General features: G+C 49.2%; 1 protein-coding gene across 1 annotated transcript; it reads right to left on the minus strand.

Moving 5' to 3' along the window:
* Positions 1 to 6,752: 6,752 nt before the first annotated feature.
* On the minus strand, positions 6,753 to 12,053 carry vmn2r1 (vomeronasal 2, receptor 1). Its single transcript, XM_068745311.1, has 14 exons — positions 11,962 to 12,053; positions 10,799 to 11,090; positions 10,472 to 10,714; positions 10,205 to 10,396; positions 9,997 to 10,122; positions 9,735 to 9,919; positions 9,381 to 9,501; positions 9,075 to 9,302; positions 8,873 to 8,996; positions 8,421 to 8,581; positions 8,150 to 8,345; positions 7,810 to 8,063; positions 7,539 to 7,738; positions 6,753 to 7,074 (listed from the first exon to the last, which is right to left on the minus strand). Exons 1-14 carry the CDS (start codon positions 12,036 to 12,038, stop codon positions 6,753 to 6,755), a joined length of 2,721 nt encoding a protein of 906 aa, XP_068601412.1. The 5' UTR covers positions 12,039 to 12,053.
* Positions 12,054 to 14,482: the final 2,429 nt, after the last annotated feature.

Consider the following 14,482-nt stretch of genomic DNA (forward strand, 5'->3'; position numbering starts at 1 on the left):
TTCATCACGTAATGAAGCACAAGTTAAAAGCCTCCCTCCCTGCCATCACACACACACACAGTATATAATCACTCACCTCTGGCCTCCTCTCAGGACCGTTCAATGACATCATGTCTGATCCCCCCAGTGGATTGTGGGAATCATGAGGAATACCATTCTACCATATTGGGAGATTTGAGATCAAACACAAACTGTTTACACACACACACACACACACACACATCTTGAATCCATCCTTCCATTCATCCTTGTTGATCCGCCGCACATGGAGTGTTCTTTTCAGCATCATTCCTCCTCATTCAGGAGAATCGCTGATCCAAAGGTCAGAAAGCACACGAAATACCAAACCGGCCATTAGACGGGGTTTGAGCGTAATTAGAGAGAGCTGAGTTCAGACAGCTGATAAATATAATTCTCTCTAAACGGTGACACAAACTGGAAACACAAAGTGCTGAGCTCAGGGAAATACTCCCTATGAATGAAGAGGGCCCTGATGAGTTTATCATGCCATACGAGCTGCTCTGCTGACGTCGGCACTTTCCTGACAGCTGCTCTGTGAAGCGAGCAGCAACCGCGGTGCCGAGAAGGAACGCCAGTTGCTTCAGATTCAACTTTCAAGGGTTACCATCGCCTGGAAGGAAGCGAATCTCCATCAACGTACCACTTTGGTTCATGCAAATGTAATGCATGCGTGGATACTCGTAGAACTCGGAGGGAGGGGGGCAGAATGGCAGCTGCGCCTATTGTCCGACAGGATGGTCTGGAAAAACTGATCCCGCTCCGCAGCTGGAATGTCTGCTGAGCGTTTTACGGTATATTAATAGACCCTGAAAGCTTTCGCATCCACACACACACACACACACACACACACACACACACGGCACGCATACGTGCACACTGAACACACTCAGTACACACAGAATAATAGTTAATGCCCCGTTCAGAAATAAAGTTCAGTTAGTTCTCTCCCATCTCTGTATATTTTAATTTTTCTTTTGACCTCTGGTGTTGAGAAACGTCTCATCCTTCTTCGAGCTTGACCGAGTTCCTGAAAAGTGTACCCCCCCCCCCCCCCCCCCCCAAAAAAAAAAAGAAAAGATAGGGATAATGGAAGAAGGAGAGAACAGGAGAGGTTACATTACTGGAGGTCCAGTAAGATTACAAGAATACTCATCAGGCGTTGGTTTTTATGCTTTTCCCACTTGTTCTCCTTTTAATTATTATTATTCATCAGCTTCATGTTCCCTGAGACTCATTAGCCTGAATGTTCCTCTGTCTCTTTAGCTGCCAGCCCCCCCCCCCCCCCCCCACACACACACACACTGAATCCCCATATGATGATTGCATGTGTCTGATAGTTATCTAGTCTGCAGAGCCAGATAGAAACAGAACAAGCAGAGCAGCGAAGCAAAGCGTAGATCACCTCTGAATTCTTTTTTGGGGGGGTCTTTTTTATTAATATTTATTCGTTAATATTTGCATCTGCTTTCCAACCTCTCCCTTGAGATTTCCGGGGCATCCGTGACCATTGGCGTGCTGTTCTGTTGGATGAGGCTGGTCCGTTCTGTGGCGTCTGACTCAACGGGAGCGCTAATTATGCCGGTGATCAGCCTCCAGGCCTCGGGGACCGCCCTGCTCCTGTTGAACGCCAACGTGTTGGCCTACATTCTTTACTCAATCCCATTTTTATTAACTGTTGAAAATCTAAAAGCGGCGGAACAGAGTCAGAATAAGATATTATCCCGAACGGGAAAAATATATGCATAACGGACATTTTGTCTTTCTCTCCATTTAGAGAAAAGTGTGCTATTATTTTGCATACAACACTGAATGAACTCGTGCTGCTTTAATCATAGAGGAGCAGGGATAGAATGGCTGCCATTGAGTTAATACGTAATTAAACTTTATATATAACTTTAGATATTACCAGAAAGTGACACTCTTTACCAAATCTTCCCGGAGTCGAGGACGTTTTGATCAGCCATTTAGCTCAAGCTAACTTTACAACCTGCAAAGTGAGCATGAGTTAGCATCCATCCTTTTCCCCCCCAACTCACTTTGCTGGAAATGCTACCACTGCGTAAAAATCACAACACACACTTTCCAGGGAAAGACACAACACAGCTGCTGCGCTCCATCGCGCGCGCACACACACACACACACACACACACACACACACACACACACACACACACACACACACACGCGCGCGAGGTCACCCTCCTTAAAAACAGACAAGCAGGGAAAGTTGTGAAGCAGTCAGAGCCTTAACTTCAGGAAAACAGTCACTTATTTACATGTGCAATTTGTTGAATTTGTGAAACTTTGAATATTAATGAAGCTGCAGTTGCCAAGAAGTCTTTGTTTCTCTGTAAATCTCATCCTGTGCAGCTTTGCAGCCGATTGAATGTAGTTAATTAAGGACACTGATTCTGCTTGGCTGCTTAATGAGCTCCTCTAACATTTAGTTTGGCTCGACATTTTCTCACCGCACTGCGCCTTTGGTCCTCAAAGCCTCTTCTTTACTTTATTTTTTCTACATGAAAGAATTGATAGAGGCAAAACCAGCAGGGAGGCGAGAGAATAAAGGCGGGAGCGAGACGAGAGGACGGGAGGAAGCCTGGACGCCAGGCTGATGAATGGGACGCTTTAGGCTTCAGTAATTGGGATGCGGCCACAGACGGATTAGACACTGAGAGGAGAGCGATTAGAGGAAAGGCGTGGAAAGAAAACTGTCCTGGGAGCAATACAGAGAATATCCACGCGTGAGAAACAGGAAGGGATACAAGAACGGCTAATCAGCTGCACAAATGCCAAACTTAGGAAAGTGTCAATTGTCCCGCCTGTCAGCAGACAACAACGACCCAAACGCCCCCTCCGGCCTCCGTGTGTTTCGTCTCCATGGTGTCAGAAATGTCAACACAGTTAAAACAGCAAGACAGACGCTGTCTATTAGCATTACGGGCAGATCAGGTGACTGAACTGTGAGGTGGGGGCGGAGCAGCGTGACGTTTGGTTTCTGATGCACATACATGTGCACACACACACACACACACACATTCTATTCCTGGCATCCCTCGTGGGCAGCAAAGTAAGAATTTCATTGTTTCCCTTCTTTCTGTGCACCTGACATGAAACAATAAACACCTTGAATCCTTGGAATGAAACGATAGAGAACCTGCCGGCCCAGAAAACACTTCATTAATGCACCAGCAAAGGGTCACCACGTGTACTAGTAGTATAAAAACGGGCAAAAACACCTCAATGGCTGCACGGATGCGTTCACTGTCCCTCCATCGCACACACGCGCTCCACTGACCTGTAGGGCATGCCCGTCTGATGTGCCACCGTCTCCTCCTTGCCCATCCCAAACATTTTCAGGTACCAGCTGGTCTCCATCTCTCTCATTATCACCGCCTTGTGTTTGTACAGCGCCCCCTGCTTCCCGGCTGAAGAACCGCGCTTGGCGTCAGGGTTGCGGTGGACTTTGCTCCCGCTGAGAGAGGCCACTGATTGCTTTCTGTGCATGTGATGCAGCGGGTGCCCCCCGAGCCCCCCGCCGCTGCTCCGTGCAGCTAACATGCCTTCCCCGCCCCCTGCCTCTGGAGGATGCCTCCTACTTTTCCCTCAAGGGCAAAGGTCAGAGAGCAAGGCGATGAGGATGAGCTTCGGGCTTCCGGAGGTTTTCCTCTTCGCTGGTCTGGACCGATGGCTCCGGCTTCAGGGAGGGGCGGGAGAAAGGTCGTTTGGTCTGACGTTCTACTTTCTGAACGTCCTCTACGACGGAGGCTCTTTGTTTCCCCCCCCCCCTCTTTGTTTCCTCCCCTCTTTCTTGTGTCTTTTTCTGAGACTCCTCCGTCTTTCTGTCCGTCTTGTCTGCGTTCTCCGGTCTCTTATAGCCTCATCCAGCCTGAAACAGGATCCGGGTTTCCTTGTCTCGTCACCGCCTGCCTGGCCTTAAAGGAGGTAGCCAAACACGCCAGGGTGTCGGCGATGCAACCGCACTCTAACAGAGTGTAGGTGCACGATACACGCGTGATCGTTGTATACCATAAAACACACAAACTTCATACGACACAATCAAACAATGCATCCTAAATAAGAGTCGAGTGGAGGTGGTAAAGTCAGTAGAATCATATTTTGAATTGTGCAATGAATAAATCCATTGATACTGACACTCAACATGCACTGCGCTTGTTCCTCTTGTCTTAAGGAGTGGAAGAAGTGACGACTATAAATACACTCATCCTTAGGGTCTGCGTTTTAACACCATTCCCCGCGTCATACGACTCCGCAGGCTGTCGTAGGACAAACACCAAACATCAGGAAAAGTTGTTTATCTGCATCAAAATGCTGAAGCACAGATGAAAAATAAAATATATGTCATTTTAGTAGTAGAACGTAGTATTAGTAGTAGAACGTATGAGTCAAATTAGCCCTGCAGTCTGGTCTGAAGGCAACTCGAAGCTTTGTGGGAGGTTTCGTGTTTCCTTATGTTTCTATTTGTGTGTTTGTGTTTAGTCTGTCGCACAATGTTAACACACAGTCACCAGAAAGCCTCAGGAATCCCGCCGGGCAACTCCCAAGCAAACATTTCCACTTGGACCAAAGTGAGTTTTTATCTGAATGAACCACAGAGAGGGAGGAAACAGAATCGCATTTAGGTGAGAGGCATCGATCCCCTTATTGATCCCCTGACTCAGCACTAATGCCGTGTTTTGAGTGGAGTTCATCAGGAAAGTTGTGTTTGATGCGTTAATTAAGTCGTTTAAATCATGAAGGCTCGACTGCGTATTTTTCATGTTCTTGTCAAATATAAAATATGGAAAACACCTAAAAGCACCTTTGTAATGTTTTAATTCAGTTAAGATTCAGAGCTTAAATTACAAGTTTCGTTATTTTGTGGTTTAGGATTTTAGAGAAAAAAATCCTTGAATTCAAATGTTAAAACATTTTCTTAAATATGCACCTGATGATTATATCCTGACACGGTAAAGGAGTCGTCCTCGCTGAGACAGAAATGATGTTGCTGGGGATGCAGTCAGTCCCACTTTTATGGGGGGGGGGGGGGGGCATTCATCTACTATTAGCACACACTGGTTTGAATTTTAAAAATTAAATGGCTTCCAGAAAGAGGATGAATCAATTACTTTTGTTAATGAAGGTGGATCTCATGGAGTCTCGAGGCTGAAGCCTCATTAAAGCGTCGGGCAGAGTTCTCCAGCTGAAACTCGCCGAGCTTCCCTGACTGACTGAGGTAAGACGTTCCCTTTATTAGTCCCGCAAGGGGAAAATCCAAAACACGCTTAGAGAAGAAGTCGAAATTACGCCTAATAAACAGAAACATTAAACTACGACCAACATCTGTAAGAAACTCCACAGAAAAACAGCCCAAAAGGTTAATTATGGAAAAGAACTCCGCCAAGCATCTCAGTCCCCCCATATTGTTTGTGATTGAACCCAAAAATTATTGACCTACATTTATTTAATTCCTTGACCATGAAAACAAACTTTCAATAATTGGATCTACATTGATCATTACGAGTTTAGAGGTTATTCACAGCAGGACGACGTGTCGCGTCTCAAGGTCGCAGCCCGAGGAGATTCTTCACTTCAGCGAATCCAATCTGACTTCTCCGTAACGTCGACGTCACCGACAGAAATTCAAGCATTCGAGGCCTTTATCCTAAAGCTCAACTGAGACGCAAGCTGATACATGCTGCAACACCACACACACACACACACACACACACACGTGTAAATCCCTGGCAGCGTGTCTGCAGCCTAGACTAGACAGCCGCCGGCTATTTCACAGAGGTCACAGGTCAAAAGAGTGTTGTTGAAATGTGAACATTTCAAAGTGATCCAGAATCCGATGGATCATCGTTAAACTTTAACAGTCTGTTCCTGGGAACATTCCAAACATTTCCTGAAAATGTGATCAAGATCCACCTGTAACGCTAAAAGGCTTTTCCAACTGCAGATATAAAAAATATAATGTGTTTCTTCAATAGTTTAAGTCCAACGTTGTGATCAAGGAAAAATAACCAAAAGGGCTCGAAATAAAAAATAAATGAGAAGAGTTCATCATTACAGTGACTCTCTGCGGTTTTAACTTTTAAAGATCTCCTTCTAGTGGCTAAAAGGTGTCATAGCGGCGTCAGAGACTTCAACTGCAACGACTGCATTTTAGAGCGACACCTATCGAGTACGATGCAATACGTAGACTGCAAGCGAAGAGACAAAGCAGATATTATAGTGATTGAAAATAATATTTATTATATTGCTATAAAATATTTTATGCTAACAGAGCTCCACAAATACTTCATTGCACTGACAGATTATTAAGATAAATAAAAATGGCCTTAAATGAAACATTGTTAGAAATATTTGAGCGATATTCGCATGCATCTATATCTGCGAAGCAATTAATAAAATATATGCAACTAGTATATCAAAGGTACAATGACTTCATTTTATTTCAGCTTCACTGCTTTATTTTATTTTACTTGTTGAGGTAGCAGTTTCCTCGTGGACATTGCTCATTGAAAACAGGCGAAGGTACACTTGTATTTAAAATATACGCAGGTTGAGTAAATAAAAATATTTGTAAGTAACATAATTTGCGAATTAAGTATGTAACAAACAAGACGTTTGCAGTTTATGTGTATACAACAGGACAATAAACTAAACAGCTGGATGTTGCTGTGGAATCAGCATCGCGGCTCGGTTTAGATCTGAGTCCGGCTCCATCAGTCATTAATAGCGGTGGATGCTGTTGTCGCGGTGATTTCGGTGGCAGTCGTAGCAAGCGAGGCAGAGGTGCCGGTGCCGGTCCCGTCACGTGGCTTGGGACGGGGCTTCATCATCTCTTCTGTGTTGCTTTCAGGTTTGATCAGGAAAACGTAACACTTGGGCAGAAATATGCAGGCCAGCAGGCCGAAGCTGGAGGCCAGGATGGCAAAGATCTGGACGGCAACCATGAACTTGCCGCGTGTGCTGAGGTAAGCCGGGATGAAGGAGATCCAGACGATGAAGAAGACCAGCATGCCAAAGGTAATGAACTTGCCTTCGCTGTGGGAGAGAGTGAGAAACAAAAGGTACACACACGATCAGGTTTAAAGGGGACTTCAGGCTAGATGTGCTTCAGCTTCAGGCTAAATGTCCTTCAGCTTCAGGCTAAATGTCCTTCAGCTTCAGGCTACATGTGCTTCAGCTTCAGGCTAAATGTGCTTCAGCTTCAGGCTAAATGTGCTTCAGCTTCAGGCTAAATGTCCTTCAGCTTCAGGCTAAATGTCCTTCAGCTTCAGGCTACATGTCCTTCAGCTTCAGGCTAGATGTCCTTCAGCTTCAGGCTACATGTGCTTCAGCTTCAGGCTAAATGTGCTTCAGCTTCAGGCTAAATGTGCTTCAGCTTCAGGCTAAATGTGCTTCAGCTTCAGGCTAAATGTGCTTCAGCTTCAGGCTACATGTGCTTCAGCTTCAGGCTAAATGTCCTTCAGCTTCAGGCTAAATGTGCTTCAGCTTCACGCTCCTACCTGAAGTGGTCCTCCAGTTTGCGGGCGATAAACGCAAAGATGAAGGCCAACAGAGCCAGCAGGACGTCGTAGGCAAAGATGCAACAGATGAAGACCACGGAGCCTTCGTCACACTCAAGGATGATCTTTATGTTCTGGCCAGACGTGTTTTTTATCGAGTGGGGAGGGAGGACGATGAGCCACACTGTGCACGCTACAGCCTGTGTAGCAGGAAGACAAGCATGACGACGCCTGATGCTACAAAGCAGGAAGAGGCCAGAGTTTCATCTACCTGTATCAGCGTCGCCACGGCAGCCATCACCCTCTGCTGGGCAAACGTGAGCCTGTCCACTTCGGCGTTGGCTCCGACGGCGGCGACGGCGTTGTTGTTGTTGTTGCTGTTGTTTGTGTTTGTCACAATGATGTCGGGACCCTCGTTGTTGGCGGCCGCTTCAGCCGCAGCCTTTGCAGCCTTGGCCGCTGCTTTGAGTTTGTTCCGAATCGCTTTAAGAGCCAAAGCTCTGAACATCAACACGGCTGATTTACCTGAGGCGGAGCCAAAGGGGGGGGGGGGGGGGTGCTGAGAGGGACAGTGGTGACAAGAGCATCTAATCTAACACAACTATACACACCCATGATAGAGGAAAGGCAAAGAGCAAAGCCCAGCGCCAAGGCGACCTGGCTGGTCATGCAGCTCCAGTCCTTGGGCTCTCCGAGGAAGACGATGGAGCAGAGGAAGGTCACCACCAGCGAAAAGAGCAGTGAGAAACTCAGCAGAGGGTCGTTGGCCTTCACCAGAGGTGTGCCCATGTTCATAACAAGCACCACCTAGAAAGAAAAACGCAACACGAGGATTCCTAGAGGTGGCCGTTACTCTCTGCTCTTCCCTGCAACGAGGCTCACCGCGATAGCAACGGTGACGAGAGCGCCGAAGACCGAGATGACGATGAGCGTGATCCCCAGCGGCTCCCCGAACGCCAGGAACTCGATGATCTTGGGCATGCAGGCATCGTGAGCGTCGTTGGACCAGTCGTCCTCGCCGCATACGATGCATTCACGCGCGTCTGTCGTAGAGGAAAGGAGGGGGGGTTGAAGCCATTCAAGAAAGTAAAAGCAGGAATGATCTGCCCGAATAAAACACCGGCAGATCGTTTCAGCACCAGATAACAATGAATGCGAGTTTCTTTCCTGCATATTAAACTTTTATCGTTAAATGCATAAATTCAACTTAAATGTTGCTCGACTGTCCTCCTTTTTTCCATTTCCTTTGCACATATATCGACGTTTCTCCATTGGCTACAGGAAGCTCAGGCTTTTCACGCGCATGGCGCAGAATGGTAAGACTCTGTGCTGACTGATTGTCTTGCTGATCTCTCCGTCGGCACACGGGATGCAGTCGAAGCAGCAGACCGGCTCGCCCTGTCGGATCCCCTTCCTGGTGCCCGCCTGGCAGTTCTCGCTGCACACTGACCGGGGAGGCTGCACACAAACGCACCATTTACGAATGGCGTGCACACGTCAGACAAAAGAAAATACACAAGGAATGATCCGTCTGACCTCCAGCACGTCATCGCTCCACACGACAGAGTCATTCCTAATGGTGAAGCGGTCCTCCGGGGCTGCCGAGCCGTTGTACTGGCCCACGCTGACGTAGGAAATCTCGCCATCGCTGTTGAACTGCCAGTTCAGTATCTCGTAGTAGGGCTCCACGTCCCCATTGGTGAAGTAGATCTCTTCGCCCGTGTGCGGCATTTTGAAACGCACGTTCATGATGTAGTACATCAGCTGAGAAACCAGAGTCAGGTGCGAGTCAAACACAGAGTCCTCCTCTCACGCGCGCGCGTCGGTGCGAGCGGGACCGACCTGCCACGGTTCAAACGTGCTGATGTTGGCGCAGTCTTTCCCGTAGAACGGCCCTTTTCCATCTTCGCAGAGCTCCATGTTGTGCAAGGCGTGGGCCACGACATACACGGCTTTGTACACGCTTTAGACAAACGTGGTCGTCGTCATGGAAACCACACACACACACACACACACAGCGGAGGCTTAAAGCAGCTTCACCACCGACATGTCCTTTTCATAAACAATGTCATTATTTTGGAATTACCTTCAATCAAATGAATAGTTTCTGTCAAATTAGTGCACGTCATGAATTCAAGGTTCACGTGCAAAATCCTTGCCAAGCGCCAGAATCAGAAACGAGTGCTGAGAACTGACCTGTAAGTGATGCGTAACTGGGAAACGTCAGAGTAGGTGTTCCCGAGCTTGGCTATGGCCTCGCGCCCCGTGCACAGCCCGTCTGGGACGCCCCGTTCCGCCCTGGGGTGTGTAGAATTAGCCCCCTTGGCGTTCTCCTTGCTCCGCCGTAGCGCTTTGCCGTAGTCCAATGTGCAGTTAAACAACTATAAGACACAAATCCAGCCCTGTGTAGTGCTGTCAGTCAAAGCGGAGACGCATTTGTCTGGTTGAACGAACCCACCGTCTCCCAGAATTCCTCAGTGAGTGCATCGTCATAAGGGTCCAGATCCAGCAGAAACTCCTGAAGACCGGGGATGTCAGCTCGTTGTATCCCAAAGCCCAACGTCCCACCCAGCACGGCGCTCACCTGGGTACAACCGTGGGATTAAACCTCAGCGCCACATGCATGAGTTCTGACTGGCCGGATCAGTGCGCGACAGAACACGGACCCCGGGCTGCATGATGAGGGCGGAGGTAACCCAGGCCTCGCTGGCGATCCAGGTGCGGTTGGTCACGTTGTGTCGAATCAGCTCGGGGATGAGAGGACTGAAGTCCACGTCGGATGAGAAGACCACGATGATCTTGGCTGTGGACGCAACGACAGTTTCGACAATGCTCTGGATGTCCTCCGGGGAATCCCCCTGAAGATCCAAAAGCAAACGAAATGTCATTCTTGTCTGGAAGAGATGGATTTTTATGTAAATGTTCGTGTTTACCTTGGGCAGAGTTTCCGAAAAGGCGATGCAGGCCCCGGCTTCCTCCACCTCATCAATGAATCTTTTGCTGCCATACTTGCCATAGATGTTATCAGAGGCTATGGTGCCCACCCAAGTCCAGCCGAAGTGGAGCACCAGTTTGGCCATAGCTGAAGATTGGTGCTTGTCATTGGGAATGGTTCTCTGGAAGGTGGGGAACTGGAACGACCTTCCCAGGGTGGAGCAACTGGAAAAATAGCTCACCTTCAGAAGAAAGGGGAGACAGGCAAGGGTTTGTCTCCTCTCCATGATGTCTTTGCACCTTCGTGTAAGTCAGCAGCGGCCTACCTGGGGAAAGTGATATAGTCCAAGTATCCTAGCCGTGGCAACAGACAGGTCAGACCCCCCTGCGCCCACCATGGCCGCCTGGGGCGGCCCGTCTCCGCAGCGGTAGTTGGGGACGGCCTCATCCGTTCCTGTCAAGTAGGTGAGGGTGCCTTCCACGGCCTTGGAGATGGTGTAGCAGGAGTCATAGACGACGTAGCCCAGGTCAGTGTTGGGCAGCAGGTCCTCTCTGCTGTTAATTTCACTGACGGCAAACAGCATGGTCTGGGTCCAGCGGAAGGTCCGGAAGTTGAACCTGGAGGACGACGCGAGAGGGATGACGCAGCAGCATCTTCTGTCTTCTACAGCCTCGGCACACAGCGCAGAGTAGAAGCTGGCTCGGGCGTCAGACTCCCAGCAGGCAGAAAAACCTCCCCCAAGCAGCTCATTCCCCTCATAATGGGATTTACACCAAAGATTCTGGTGTTATTTCTATTTTTATTTACATTATAAGATTCAAAGATCATAAAATATACATTTGTTGAGTTGATGTGTATTTTTAACTGATTCTTGAATCCATAAATGGGTTTTAATGTTAACATTTAATATTTGTTCCTGATCTCATTCTGGATCAGATCCATATCCGGATCGCTCTCAAAATTGAATGGGGTCCCAGTTAGACTAAGACCCATCTTCAGATTTTTTTTTCCATCAAGATCCCTGCAGCGGTTTTTCCGTAATCCTGCTAACAGACAGATAAACCTCGAACACAACAGAACCTCCTTGGCGGAGGAAATTAAGTTACTCAACAAGAGTCAGACATGCACAGCCCATTGTCATCCTTTGGTAAAAACAAACCACAAGAGGACGGTCCAAAGTGCTTGCTGGTTCGGTCGGCATGCGATGCCGTCTCCCTAATAATGTTTGTGACTGTTGGTAATTGGTCCCAGAGGTCCAGCCCTGATTTCTGCAGCAGCAAAATCACAAGTTCACTGAAGCCCACAGCGAAGCTCAAACGTGGAATTGAGTCAACCAATCAGGTATTTCTCATTTAGAGCTGGAATATGAAATTACTTCACTTTAAACAGCCTGTAAGATCGCCCGTCGTCAGCGGAGTAACTATTCAAGCGAAAAGAAACCGAACGAACGCCAAACATGAAGCCACTCGACACCCGAGGTCAGCTCACCCTTCGCACTCCGATGAAGTCTCATCCCCCGTCGCGTTGCTACTTTTTCTGGCCAGACTATTGTGGATGGGAAACATCCCCCCAACGACGACCGTCTTTTTCTCTACGGCCTTGTAGCCGCTCAGCTTGAACTTGGCCTTCAGCTTGCACGTGGAGGCTGACCCGTAAAAGCAGCAAAATGCCCAGAATGCAAAGAAAAAGTGTCCGATGTCCATGTTAGAGACGGAGAGACGAGCCTGCGGAGCCCTCGGCGTGGAGGACAGCAAGCGAAAGAGACTGCGACAGGCGTCTCGTCTGTCTCTCAAGGGAGATGCGCTTACACGTGGCAGGCTGAGAGGAGATTCGGCGGCGCAAGAATGACGGGACGGGGGGGCACGACGTCACGGAGAATACGCCGTGGAGCAAAGATCAAACGCATTTTAGCACCATTTACAGAGAGTGAAAGAAGGACATGAGAGTGGCGGGTGTAGAGGAGGACGATGCAAAGGACAGGGTGAAGCGGAGAAGGTTGGGTTGCTGTGGCGACCCCCCCCCCCCGACGGGACAAGCCGAAAGTAGCAGCAGTCACATAGTATCAAAACGGACCCCCTAAAACCCCAATAAAGTCAACCGTGGTCCCCGGGTGTCCTCCGGTAGAGGACAAACCTCCGCAGGCCAGGAGCTAATGAGCAGCTGTGTGCGGCGTCCTGTACACAACGTTCAAGCGGAGACACTGTCCCACATCAGGCCCCGTCCCCCCAGAGTGTGCTGAACTTGTTTGTGCTTGTCTCCGTCTGCAGGGACAAGTCCACACCTGAAACCCCCCCCCCCCCCCCCGGCAGCACTCAAAGGGACCTCGCCGGGGTAACGGCGGCCGACCGAAATAATAGTCCTTCCACAATACGGCTGTTGACGGTTGTCGTCACGACAACCGCGTGAGATTTTAAAAAGGAGGAATCTGCAAGCGTTGCTGATTGGTCTCTTACATCGGCGCGTGACCCGAGGCCTCGGGTCACGATGCTCGTCTGATGAGCGCCGTTAAGAGGCCCATTACGAGCAGCAGAATCCCGAAGCGCCGCCCCGTGTTTGGAATCCCAACGAGCAGGAACGGGAATTCCGTAAACGCAACGTTTTTACATTTCAAGGTTGCAGTTTGGAATCCATCTTTGGATGTTCTCCCCGTGTCTGCGTGGGTTCTCCGCGGGTTCTTTCCGGGTTCCTCCCACCACCACAAACATGCAGCTTAGGTGAACTGGTTGCACTGAATTGCGCCACCGTGCTGCCCAGATCAGAATACATCATCTTTTATGGTAGATGAGGCGTTAAATGGAGATTCTGCTGGTTTAAGCTCTTTTATCACCCTTATTGTGGAACAAATGTGAAATAGAAGCGCAATTTTAGCTGTTTTTAATGTTTATTTTTAGTCGAACGCTGCTCAAAAAATGGGTAATAATCAACTTTAAGTCCTGATGAATGAAATCAAGGAAGGTGAGAAGTAGTTCATCACAGAAGTGACAAGTTTCAACACGGAGATCTTTATTAAAGCTCAGTTTTCCATTGTACAAATGTCATCGTAGTTGGAACGGCATGCAGTGGCTTGGTTTGAGGCACGTTACTGAGGAGGATGAGCAGTCGAACAAAAACATAAAAAAAAAAAACCAGACGATTTGCATAACTCAGCATGATTGATATTTGTGATCATAATCCAATCACGAAATCACGGCCGTTACCGACGAGCTGTTCTGGAGACGAGCGGCACCGGCACCGGTACCGGCTGCTGCTACGGCACGCCTCCAGGGGACCGGTGCCGGACGAATGACGAGATCCACGTAGAGGAGGCAGAAGGACGGGGGCGACGCCCGAGGACACGACGCACTGATTAAGTTCCCCGCCGGATGAACGGCCCGACGCCAACGCTTCATGGGCGAGTGTGCAAAACACGTGCAAACAATGTGCCCGTGCACAACAACAGTCATGACAACAGTTTACACCATGTGGTTCTGCACTGTGTGACGTTTATTCCTCCTCTCGCCGTGTTTACGCATCATAAAGTCCACACACCGCAGCGTCCTCCTTCCTGGAAACACGCCGTGCGTTGTTCTGGCCTCCTGCACACGAGTCGACGCGGACCTCACTAAACCCGGGGGGGGGGGCGTGTCCCGTCAACAAACGGAGCTCAGGGCCGATCAGCGAGGAGCCGCCACCGATATATAGTCACCACGCCGTTTTCTACATTTGGCAAAACAAAGAGCTTAAAGGCGATTGGTCGACGCAGGCCGTCTGCTCGCTTTTAACGTGCAGCGGGCGGCCGTCGTCAGAGCGGCTACAGGCAGAGGGAAGATAATCTGACCCTCGGGGGGAAAGACGAGAACGTCCACCGGGAAAGGTAGGAAACGGCACGCGGCCGCATCGCTAAAACCGCCGCCTGCTTCTTCCCACGGTCGGCTGGCCTCGCCTCGCGGTGCGACCCGAGGAACGCCGCGTCCGGCTCGCCTCGCCTCGCGGTGCGACCCGAGGAACGCCGCGTCCGGCTCGCCTCGCC

The sequence above is a fragment of the Brachionichthys hirsutus genome, chromosome 11 (assembly GCF_040956055.1).
Source record: "Brachionichthys hirsutus isolate HB-005 chromosome 11, CSIRO-AGI_Bhir_v1, whole genome shotgun sequence".
In the NCBI taxonomy this organism is placed as follows: domain Eukaryota; kingdom Metazoa; phylum Chordata; class Actinopteri; order Lophiiformes; family Brachionichthyidae; genus Brachionichthys; species Brachionichthys hirsutus.